A 12,974-nucleotide genomic window follows, 5' to 3' on the forward strand; every position below is an offset into this window, starting at 1 on the left:
ATCCAAAATCTGAATACCTGTAACGTTAAACTACACTGTTAAAAGTACACAATTATTATTAAGGAAAGCCATTCAGCTTTTATTCAAACAAGTCCTACTTTAAGCGTTTAATTATAAGGGTAAAACCATTAAATGTTCAAAGAAAATCCTCTCAAAGCATCATGTCATTTAAGAAACAAATGCATATTTTTTTACAAGTATAGCACACTTCTGTTTGATTATCTATCTTTCAAACATTATGTCATAATAATAATTTTTTGTTTTATTAAAACATAATTTATACAAAGATATCATAATGGTTAATCAATACAGATAAAACATAAAAACACTCTCGATGTTAATGTCTTAAATGCACAAACATTTTTGCATCCATATGATGGATGGCTTTTCATATATTTAAAGAAAAATGGAAACACATTTAGGAAACATATAGAAATCATCAAGAACAAATATGCCAGCAAATTGCTGTGTTTCATGTGTCATATGAAACAAACATCTATCTTTCTAATGCCTAAACGTAACGATTTAGAGCTTATCTCTGAAACCATAAGCTAGCTTACCAAAAAATCCAAGCGATTTCCTTTCCTTTTCTTTGTTTTCATTTTCTTCCTTTAATCTATTCAACTCAAACTCTTTTTCCTTGTTTTCCTTTTGTATATTCTGCATAAAATCTAGCATTTGTTTATTATTTGTCTCCTGTCGTTCTCTTTCATCTCTTTGCCATTGTCGCCAATGTTCCTGTCTTTCCCGTTCGTTCTCATCTCGTCTTCGCTGATCGTCAATTCGCCATTGCTTTTCCTCTTTTATTCTCTCTTTTTCTTCTTCTTTCATTTGTAGAAGTTTTTGTTGTAAAAAAATTCTTTCGTTATTATCTGTCTCAAGATCCGCCAACTTTTGTATGATATCGGTCATTTTCTTTTGGTGTTCCTGGTTGTGTTTGTCTCGTTCGTCCTCAATCTTTTTCTGCAATGCTTTGTAAGTTTCGGCCTGTTCTTGGAGTAATTGTTTCTTCTGTTCTTCCATATCGTATACTATTCTTTGCATTTCTTGCTTGTGTTCCTCTTTTTCCCCTGATTAAAGAAAGGAAAACAAAACAAGAACTGATAGCTATAGTAATACAATAATCAAAATTAGTAACTTAGTAAGTTGGTGTAAAATGTTCAAACCATCAACGTGATGTTCACATACACCATTAACTGATTGTATTTACACCATAATATTAAAATCTGTGTTATGATAACATCGTGTATTTTAATCAATATAAACTACAGAAGCTCGACACGCAACCTTTTTAAAATACATAACATATTTTCACTAACGAAATACGTACGTTTTTTTTCTGCCTCTGACAATGAGTCGTCTAACTGCATAATTTTCATCTCAGCCTCTGTCAGAGTCTGCAGAAACGAACTCCAGGTTATTACCGTCTGAAATGCAATTGAACAAATCGTATTGATCTGACAATTAAAAATCAAAGTTTTATATAAGTTTTGGAACGTATGTTAAGGTAGCTGTTATGCGTTTGTAACATTATATGATTAACACACATTATTTGAAAAAAAACTAGGAAGTATTAGTTGTTCTTCATAAGGTTATGTTTGAACACGGATAAAAAAGGGAAAGTAAACGAACGTAAACTTGCAATAAGGATGGCATATCAGGAATGTTTAATTAAAAAGCACCAGCGACTTGCAAGAAGTAATGGTGAGGTTGTTCACACAGTGTTAAAGCCAGTAAATTAACATTTTACTGCCCGTTCCAAGAGCACAAACAATCGTCGATAAACACCAATAGATTTGTTTATATAGCACTGTGTGCTGTTTGTGTAAACTTACGTGCTTTTGTTTCATGTTTCTGGTGTGTAATGATTGTTTTTGTATGTCCTTTGCTTTGACCCTGTGCCATTTAACGGGTTTCTTTCTTTAAACATTTCAACTATTGAATGATTGTGATTTCGCTGATCATAGACGATAAATATTGCGGAGAAAGAGATTTTAATGCAGATTGTAGATATAGTTGGGATCCCTTATTACTGCGGGGTTTACCTATAAGTTTATTACCTTTTGTTGTATAATTTTGTTTTCCCAAGCAAATACATAGTTTGATAAGATTTACCTTTTAGGATTTTACTTAAATCTGGATTGCTGGGATAAGAGTTGGGTTGTGCTCGCAAACTGGTTAAAACGTAAATCTACATTTTACTGACCGTATCAAATGGCACATAACAACCCTTTATAATCACACCTATCTTTTAATATAGTATATATGCACTGTGTTGTGTGTGGACTTTTATGCTGTTGTTCCATATATCTTCTTTGCGTTTCTTTTTGTGTTTGTTTTATATTTCTATGGCGTTTACCCTGCACCATTAAACATTTATGTTTAAACGTTCGGCTACTGAGCTTGTTTCTGTATTTTTTTTTCATACCAATATTACAGTACAGCTAGAGATAGTTGGACAATGATATATTTGACGGACCGCATTCATATTTACACTGCCAAACTGTTAGCTTGATGTACTTGTGTCATTTACAGAAATTTAAAAGCCACACACTAGTTTGTTTGTGTGATAAAACCTGTTAAATTTCTTTGTTATTGATAAGAGATGAATACACTGGTTTGTTGGTATCTCAATAGAAAGGCGCCTTTATTTTTGCTGGATTAAAAAATACCATTTTCATTTCTTCCACTAGGCTCGTTTGAATTAGAATGTCACGTTTCTATCATGATAAATTATTAAAAGCACGTTTTATCAGTAAAATTTTAACGTTCTGAAATAAGTGCCAAACAATGTAGGGCACAATTTGCGACGAGAAGAAAGTCATAAGAAAACTACTCATAAAAAAGCCGTCAGAAAAATGTATATTCCTCGCTTTGCTCTATATCCAACGATCGCTATGGTATATAGCCATAATTCATAGCTTGCGCATGAGTTGGAAATACTAAGATATACACCTCTCTGTCCTCATATCCTTTATTTTCCATTGTTGAATGATACTGCTTTCGGACTTGTTCTAAATCACGTTTGAACTGTATGTGACCCCCGACAACCGCATACGTTTGATTCTGAATACCATCGATCAGCTCACACTTTGATTGCATCGCTTCCAAACTGTTCTTACAGTATTTGATAATATGTTGCTCATTCTCAAAATTTCTTTTTACCCATACCATTTCCATGTAAGACTGGAAAATAATGCATTTCAATTTTATTCAGAAGATAATTCAGTCGTTCATGTATGAACGTTAACGTTTAATCATTTGATTAAAATAAGTTATTGACAGCAACTGTCAACACTCTTAACACTAGACTAAGTAGCACTTAAATCTAAGTGTCCACGAAGGAAAAGGGCCTTGATCAACATAACGCAAACTGACCCCTGACAATAAGTTATTACACATGGTTGAAGTACGGAATAACTTTAAATAACAACGTTACAACGCTTTATATTACTGCACTCCACTCCTGAAAATGACGTGATTTTAATTTAAAAATGGATTTATACCTGAACATCTTTTTCGACGTTATGTGTTGTGTCCGACATGGTATTGTCTCGTACATATTTAAGTACAGTACATTGTACGCTTTGAAAATGGAATTCAAGTTCCCTGTAAGGAACCGGTATTTTCTTGTCAACTAGTTCTTCCTCAAACCATGCTAATGCCGCGTGTTTCACCTTCGTATTTTCGATTTCTTCAACAACCTTATATGCATTTGACACATCTGGAACAGCGCCTTGTTGGAAAGCGTCTACATAATGAATGATCAAAACAGCCAACACTGTTTAAAAATAAAGATGTTCGTTAAAAAACCATGGGATAGATGGTATCATTATAGTAAATATAAAAAAAATAACATACGTCGAGAGCAGTTAATATATGATATCAAGTGTTTGCTTCAATATGAGATATCAGTTGTCTTGCTCCGAGTGAGCACCGAAATGTGGCACATCTGTTCGGTGGTCATTTGATCAAACATGTACATATCTCACTGAATCAAACACTTCTACTCCGTATTTGATTTCAATCGACATTAAGTTGTATTTACCCTGTAAAGATTGACATAAATATAATGCTGACGTCATGTAATTTGACGTCATTGGTTTGAGGTAGCAGCTAAATTCGAATCAGGATTTAACAGTAAAATAGTAAAATATGCAATATAACTATTATATAATTGTTGCATCACGCTGTTATATTACACAAAATGCTGTAACGGTTGAGGCTTAACTCAATCGCTTTAAAAATGATTTTTTCTTATATTAAATAACTACTATTGCAAATGCCTAATGCCCATATCTTGGTTGTAACTCCGCAAATATCCATGGTATGAATGCAAATAAAGTGCAACAACTATAGTCTGATGATTTATAACACATGTACAATAGATCGACTGCCACTAATGATGATTTGACATGTACTCTAAAGTATTATGTTCACCTTACTAATGAAAATGGGGAAACCCGCAAAGCATCCTTGAATGAAATGAACGGCTGTCAAACGTTGAATCTTAAACGAGCTTTAAGTTACGACCACAAAAAGGGCAGGGTAACAAACAATTTTTAAGCGTTGAAACTGACTGCTTGAAAACGCAGTTATGTATTATTGCATTCAGAATATTTACATATTCATATACATTTATCAAGAAGTAATGCGTAATGAGTTGATTAGAAAGAACGATAAATGCGTCTAATGATTACGTTTACCTGAAATTGATAGCCTAATAATAAAGCAACTTACTAGATCCCGTAACAGGCTTGCTTGACATATGCTCTTTTGGTTCTTGATTGAAGATAAATTCCACAAACTCTGATGTGGTGTCTTGAAATCTCTTCGATAGTTCATGAAATTGAAGCTTCTCCAACTTTTCTAGAACTTCTACATCTCCTGGGACAGGAAGTGCAAAGCATTTTCGCTTATCAGAAGGAAAAAACCTTTTAATGGATTCCAGAGGTTTGTTAAAATCTTCCCCAAGCGAATCGTCGTTTTCAAGACATATCTCCAAGTATTCATCTTCTGTAATATCCTTACCCTCGCTTTCCAATTTTAATGAGAAATCCCTCAACACCAACACAAATCCCGGCAAAATGGACGTTAACATGCTATTGTTTTCATCGCATCGACCCCCAAAGCGAATGTTTTTGGCAATCTCGGATACAAAGCTGATTTTTGTTAAAGTTTTATAACAGAATGGTCTTCCAGTTAATTGGTTTTATCAACTCTTCTATTTAACTTTTATTTAACAAAATCAGAGCAGAAATTAAAAATCTAGGAGTCAACGATGATATGCCACCTGATAGTATCGCATAGCATTGTTAACCAAAATGTTATTACTAAAAACTTAAAACGGGAAAATGGTACTCTACTAGTAATCTAAATTTATGTGAACAACTACAAAAACAAGCTCAGTTGCCAAAAGTTTAAACATAAACCCGTTTAATGGCACAGGGTAAACGCCAAAGAGAAAGCACACAAACAAAAATCGCAAACAAGAAACATGGAACAATAGCACAAAACTCCACAATAGACTACATAACAAAACTAGGTATGCTTATCAAGGATTGTTAGGTACCGCCTTGGAACGTGCAGTAAAACGTAAATTTATTCTGGGTTTAAACCAGTTAACGTGCACAAACCTCACTCTTATCCCAACAATCCTGAATAAAGTAAAAACGTAAAAGGTAAATCTCATGCATTATCTTGAGTACACTTAATGATAAAACAAATGATAATAAAGTAATAGGTAAACCCAATATACTTCAATGATAAGGGATCCCAACTCTATCTGCAGATGGAGGAATAAAATGCAGAGTACTTAATGCAAAATATTTTTAAAGATACGATGCAGTTATTGTTTAAAACTATGAGCATCACACACAGTCTGCCTTAGAAAATAAAATGTGATTATAGTGTTTCATAATAAAAAGCATCATTGTACTAAAACTGGCAAAAATAAAGAAAACATTATTAAAAATAAAAACGAAAAGTATTAGCTAAACTTTTCTTCCAAAATCATACAATCCCAAAAACGCTGACCTGTCGCAGTCTATCAGGTGTCAATGACAGATTAAAGTATTATGTAAGAGTGAGGAATTTACTGTCATTGTCATACAAATATTAATGAACAGTGCGCTTTGTGATTCATTTTTTCTTCAATATCAAGTTGTGTTTATAATTATATTAATGATGTGCATGTGATCGTGTATTTTCCTTTTTCCCTAATCACCTACCAATGCATGTGGTTTTATAATCATAATTAAAAGTATGTATTGACTATGAAGCAAAATTGCGTTCGTTTGACCAGCATACGTGTTCTATTGTTTCTGTATCCATGTAATGAAGGTCGCATCAAGTTGCTGATTTTATTTTACATATATACAGGTATTTATTTGTAGGTATATCTCTAATTAATAAAACTTTTACTGAAAATTGCAGAGAAACGTGACTATTGCAGTAATATGTGTTTGTTTAACATTTTGTCGTCATCAACTTGAAAATAAAAGTCGCCATATAGTTTTTGACGGTGGTTAAAAAGGCTCCTTGACATAATGCATACATGAATTTATTTGGCTGTTGAGATTTAGGTAATGTATCAGTTTATTTATCTAGTTGTGTTTGGTTGATAATTTTAGACCAAAGTTTCTGTTTAATTTAAGACAGCCTTGACATCATATTTTTTTTATTTTTTTTATTTTTTTTAATCTTATCAGATTATTGTACCATACATTAAAAACACAACATGTTTTCTTAATGTCGTCTATGGTTTGTTTGAGATTAGAAAGTACAGAAAAAGGGTTATTGGAAGTGACAAGGTTTAAAGTACTGTAACCTTTCCCATAAGTGTGAGATTTCTATGCTGCCAATATTTTAAAACGAATCTTTATTCTTTAATTTTGTTTTCTATGTGTTTTGAAATTTGTTTGTATTGTTTATTGTTTGTTATTTATTAAGGATATTCCTTATGTAGTTACGTTGCAAAAAGTCCATATTTCAGTTTCAACTGAAGTTTGTATGTTTATTTTTCAATGATCCCACTCAATGTAGTATAAATGTATCTGTGTTGAGCTTAACAAACAGAGCACATTGCTAGTGTCTTTACAGGAATTTTGATATCTTTGATAAGGACAATTGAGTCTTTAATTTGAGGATTTTGTGCATAATAGTAGAAAGATGTTGTTAAAATCAATGTCGCAGGTAAAGAACAGCCATGTCAGAGGCCTTTATTTGGTATGAAAGACTGTTAGAGGTTGCCTTTACTAAAAATGAAAATTCGGATTTAATTGTAAAATAGTTTTGTTAAATTTGAAATCGCAGGTCCATCATTAAATGATTCTAGACATTCAATGATGTATTTGTGGCTTAAGCTGCCAAAAGCCTTCGTAAAGACTTCAAAAAACAAGAGCCCACGTTTATTGTATTATTCCAAATATTCGATGACATAACAACACAATCTTACATTTTGTCCTATATAGCGGTCGTTGACAAGCCCATATTCAACATGCCTTATTATTAAAAGTACATATATCTTATTATATGCTATATAGCTTTTGAGGCAAATTCATAACTTTCGTTCAATAAATTGATTGGTCCATTCAATCGGATTGTTTGAGTGTAAGATAGCAATTTATTTTACCAAATTAGCAACGAAAGCTTATTTTTGTTTTGCTTTTTAACGAGGTGACAATTATATTTTATCACAGAAACATTCTAATTCACAACATTTCTGAAGATAAAGGTAAGTATCCTTAAAACTGTTACAGTTAAATCCGCATCTCATCGTTAATACAGCTGAAGTTTGTGCGGCTGTTCAAGGTATACTATGGAAACATAAAAGAGTGTAATTTAATAACAAATCGTATTCAATGATTCTCTTATCAACATTTTTTTTAATATTCTTCTTACATATATCTTTTGTTTAGAAATAGACTAGGATTCAAACTGTCTATACCTGTCGAATATACAATCCAATCGCAGAGGAACAAAGAAATCCAATATTACAATGAATGTTTTCTTATTAACAACCTGATCGCCGTTCAAAAAGGATACGTAAGTTTATTCACTGAATCGTGATCAAAAGCCCCTTTCATATTGTAAACCAATGTGCTGCATAACAAAGTCGCCAAAGTGAAGATACGATTGTCATGACTTGGGTCACCCTGCAAAATTAAGACATAAGTTGATTAGAACGGTGTACATATTTATAGAAAACTTCAGGTAAATGAATTTTCGTCTTAGCCCTACCTTTCTGACATCCCCTAAGCCCTCGGTGTCGAGAAGAACAAGAATTGTGTCTGCAATTCTGGGATGTCTTTTACACCACACCCAAATTCCTTTTGTTTTAGACTGAATCGTACTGCCGAGAGCAAATCCTTCATCTATAGACACAAATGCAACAATGATAACGAAAGAACGAAAATAATCAGCACGAACATGTTATTTAGACAATAATCACCTACATCGTATAAATATAGTAATATACTGTTATATGAAATATAATTAGCAAAACGTCATACAAGTCCATAATCGTATAATTTACAATGTAGTATTTTCGTTCTTGTTGTGCCTACTTAGATAAAGGTATATTTTTATTTGCGTTCATATTACTATTACTATAGATTAGATATTTTACATTGGTGTGAGATAAATACAGAACTACAATAGTGTTAAAATCATTTACGGGTTTTACCACTAAGGTAGCTTAGTTTTATGAGGTTATGACAGGCCACGACATAGTGCAAGTGAGATCCTTTTCATTGAAATATAGATACCTTTGTCATCGTTTGCTAGACGATTCATCAGATATGATTTTCCAGTGCGATAAAGACCAACTATAGCAACAATAACGCAAGGCAAGTCGATTATACTTAATTGTTCAAGGACACTTTGGTCCACTTGAAGAACGTTTTTATCGCCGGCACTTAAAAGACATAAAGGTCTCTGAAACACTTCGAGGTCATGCTCCGACCAGGGCCTTAAAACAGAAAAGAAGAATGCAATCTGAAATATGTATGTCCATAAATATGAATGGAGTTATAACATATTTTTAACGTTGAATAAGACAAGTACGCAAGTCTTCAAAATAAAAACCTTTTATGACTGGTGTTTATTTCTCGACAGGTGTGGCAACCTCATCAACTAGTGATGTGCTATTGATCTAAAGTTGTTTTCCGAAACAAATCCTAGTGAATAACACAAGATATTCAAAAGTTAAGGGCCTTTGAATTTACCATGTAGTTTAAGGTTATACTTTTAAACTTCATTCAAAAATTTAGATTTTTTGTTTTTATATTTAGTACATATCATCATCATCATCATCATCATCATCATCATCATCATCATCATCATCATCATCATCATCATCATCATCATCATCATCATCATCATCATCATCATCATCATCGTGTACTTACGCTCACATATTGTTGCACTTAACTCGTCCTATATAAACGTTATCATGAACATGATGATGTTTTTTATATAACATCCTTTATTACAGTGATTTAGTGTTCGTATGAGTCCTTTTATTCATTGGTAATAACCCAGAAAGAGAATATAATCAATATGATATTAAACCCCTTTTTAAGAAACATACTTTTTTTCATAGATTGAGAATGATTCTAATTTCTCTGCAAGTTTGCTGTCAGAAAAGTTCCTTGCTCTGGAAAACAAAACAAAACAAATAAACAGTAAGTCAATCCAACTAATCAATAAAGCTAACGACAAGTGGGGAATATTATCATCTGCATTGTTTAACCGTTCCAAAATAATTTCGTTCTCCTTGCACTTGAACACAGATTTTATAAAGGTATATTTCTAATACAAATTGATTACCCAAATTCCATAAATGCTTTCACTATGAATTCATTTCAAACAAAAATAACTGCTAATCAAACCAAAGCATCAGACACATTTTATGATAAGCGTATTAGGAACGTATTCTGGGAAATGAAATCATAAACTAGAATAATTTATTTGTTTGATTCTTATTCGATACTTATAAATGACATTCGCGAAATATGAGGCACCAAGTTAGTGTGACTTAAAGCCTCTTAAGATTTGGTTTTCATGTTTTATCACTAAGCAAGTGGTCTAATTTTGTATTAACCATAGTAACTGGATTCAACGTGTACTACTGAATCCGCGGTAATATAAAGTCAATAAATCCACTAACAGCATGAAAGTTAAATTAATAACATTAAAGTGCTACATAATCAGGTCGTGGGGTTAATGTCACATGTCAATCATCTCACTATGTGGCAATTATTTCAAGTATTGGAAAATGGGACGGGTGGTGCGATGTACCCGTAGATCAACACGACAAATTTCCCCTTAAATCGTAACAATCAACTTTGTTAGCATAGTCTTTACAAATCATATATCAATAAAACAATGAAAAGCCGAATCGTCGATAATACAAGAATAAACCTTGTTTTCGGGCAGTATGAAACAGGGAAAAGTACAAGAACAATCTAGACGTCTTACTCATATATTGCACTTTGAGTGCGACTGGGTTGGTGCCTCTTGGGCTTATAAGCTGGAAAACAATACAAACCAGAACTAATCAAACATGCTTTAAAACGAAAGGAACCTTTAAATTCTGTACAACTATAGTATTGGACAGTAAAATATATGTATATTATAGACACATTTGATTCCGAAATAAGTAATAAATATCAAAGTGAGTACTATGAATATTTCTCATAAAAATAACAAAACGTTCTCACGCGCAACTTACCAACTGTGGGAATATCCCGCGAAGTGGCACTTTCGTATTTAGCATCCTGTTGATTGTTTCTTCTCCTTCCACATGAACATAGATTTTATAAAGGTATATTTCTAAGACAATTGGATTTACCAAATTCCACACACGCTTTATTTATAGGTTCATTATACAAAAACTATTAATCAAAAACCAAAGTATCTGACACATTTTATGATATGTGAAAATTATTTTAGCAAATAAATTTATAAACTAGAATAAAATCAATCGTAACTATTAAATACTTTAGAAACCAGTTGTCGAAAATTGAAAAATAACCGTGTTTTCGGGCACTTTGAAACAGGGAAAAGTATAAGAACAATCTAGATGTCTTACTCAAATCTTGCACTTTGAGTGCGACTGGGTAGGCGCCTCTTGGGCGTATAAACTAGAAAAAACAATACAAACCAGAACTAATCAAACATGTTTAAAACGAAAGGGACTATCAAATTCTTTACAATTATATAATTGGACACTAAAAATAATAATTTATGGATATTAGAGACACATTTGATTCCGAAAAGAGTAATAAATATCAAAGTGATTATTATGAAAATGTTTCATTATTCATAAAATAACAAAACTTTCTCAAGCGCAAATTACCATCTGTGGGTATATTCCGTGAAGTGGTACTTTCGTATTCAGCATCACATTGACTATTCCCTTTCCTTCAACATGAACATAACTTTTATGAAGGTATATTTCTAAAACAAAAGGATTAACCAAATTCCATAAACGCTTACACTATTGACTATTGACACATTTTATTATAATGTGAAAATTATTTTAGAACAACACACTATAATAATATTAATCGTAACTATTAAATTTGTTAGCGGACTGTTTGCAAACGATATATAAATCAAACAAAGACAAGCCCATTTGTCGAAAACTTAAAAAATAACCCTGTTTAGCGGCATTAGATAACATGGAAAAGTATCAGAACAATCTAGTTGTCTTACTCATATTTTGCACTAGGAGTTGGAATGGGATGGCGTTTCGTGGGCTTAGGAGCTGGAAAACAATACTGATTGACATGTGTTTCACATCCTACCTTCCTCGATATGAAATTATATCTGAGAAAATATACTATTTCACCTGTTAAAAGTTTGTATTATAAAAAGGCTATCGAATTGATATAAATATATATTAACACACTTTCTGCCGAAAACTTATATTGATTTCTTTACCTTATGCCACACACTCTGTTCCAGTACTCGTGCATATTTTTCAAATGATTTACATGATTTTATGGTTAAACAAACAGAAAGAAAATCAATGCAACTATTACCTGTTTTGGGCTTTATTTTTATTTTTTCGGAGAATGATTTTCTTGTCTGAAATACAACGTAAATATTGTGTAAATTCACTTTCAAGTCAACGCATGGAAACCTTGAAACGTACACGCACGACTTAAAGCATAAGGCCATTTCCTATGCAAGGTCATTGACTAAGCAACGTATTGTAAAACAAAGAGCATGTGCATTGAAGCCAAATATTGTAATAGCAATCTCTGCATGGCGGCTGGTTTTTCAAATTAAAGCAGATATCATTTTCATGTTACCATCACCAGAAAATACTATCGTATCTTACCGTTTCAACTTGATCAGCTTGTTTTCTCGTAAAATACCCAACCTTTGATTGTAAATCACATCTGGAAAGCGAGTCTTCATAACTTTCTTTTTCACTCATGTTGATTGCCCTGACAAAACGAAAGGAACATTAGCGAGTTAAATGACACAAAGTTAACTACAGTCAGATGCCCAGTAACCAGACAACTACCAAGGCACTGTTTAATTAAAAAAACTAAGTCACAACAGTCACTTTAAGAATAAAATTAAATTAGAAATTAAGAATTAAGCATCAAGTACCCTCATATTATTGTAGTTATAAATGAATTTACAATCATATTGAAGTACAAGGTTATGTTCATACATATTGTGTTTTATCCTTATGATTTAACGTACAGAAAATATTTGATTTTCTGTGTTACAACGTATAACAGAGTACTTTTGGCCTTGCGGACATTGTATAGCAAACCGGTTTATACAGTTGAGTGAATGGAGGTATAATTGGCATAGAGATTAGTTTAAATCATTTCTAGCGAATCTCTTATTGTGGTGACATCGAATTACCAATTCAAATTCCATGTTTTAAAATTATTGTTCAATTTCACATGCTACTTATTACACATGTATTGTCAATAACACAAAGC

At 32.4% G+C, this 12,974-nt stretch overlaps 1 protein-coding gene across 1 annotated transcript; it reads right to left on the bottom strand.

The window, feature by feature from the left end:
* Nucleotides 1–525: 525 nt before the first annotated feature.
* LOC128224301 (guanylate-binding protein 3-like) lies at nt 526–12,451 on the bottom strand. The gene is made up of 14 exons (XM_052934113.1): nt 12,353–12,451; nt 11,722–11,773; nt 11,096–11,147; nt 10,736–10,800; nt 10,483–10,534; nt 9,593–9,658; nt 8,769–8,971; nt 8,242–8,369; nt 8,047–8,156; nt 4,741–5,162; nt 3,507–3,781; nt 2,944–3,186; nt 1,331–1,427; nt 526–1,070 (listed from the first exon to the last, which is right to left on the bottom strand). The coding sequence occupies exons 1-14, from the start codon at nt 12,449–12,451 to the stop codon at nt 526–528; spliced, it is 2,409 nt and encodes an 802-aa protein (XP_052790073.1).
* Nucleotides 12,452–12,974: the final 523 nt, after the last annotated feature.

The sequence above is a fragment of the Mya arenaria genome, chromosome 17 (genome assembly GCF_026914265.1).
Source record: "Mya arenaria isolate MELC-2E11 chromosome 17, ASM2691426v1".
Classification (NCBI taxonomy): Eukaryota; Metazoa; Mollusca; class Bivalvia; order Myida; family Myidae; genus Mya; species Mya arenaria.

Excerpts from the sequence above, each read along its gene's own strand:
- LOC128224301 (XM_052934113.1), bottom strand. The coding sequence starts at position 12,451 with ATGAGTGAAAAAGAAAGTTATGAAGACTCGCTTTCCAGATGTGATTTA. Across the intron at positions 9,659-10,482 it reads ACTCAAAGTGCAATATATGA|AGCAAGGAACTTTTCTGACA; the intron begins GTAAGACGTCTA and ends TTTGTTTTCCAG. Across the intron at positions 1,428-2,943 it reads ACAGAGAGGTGTATATCTTA|ACGGTAATAACCTGGAGTTC; the intron begins GTATTTCCAACT and ends ATTGCATTTCAG.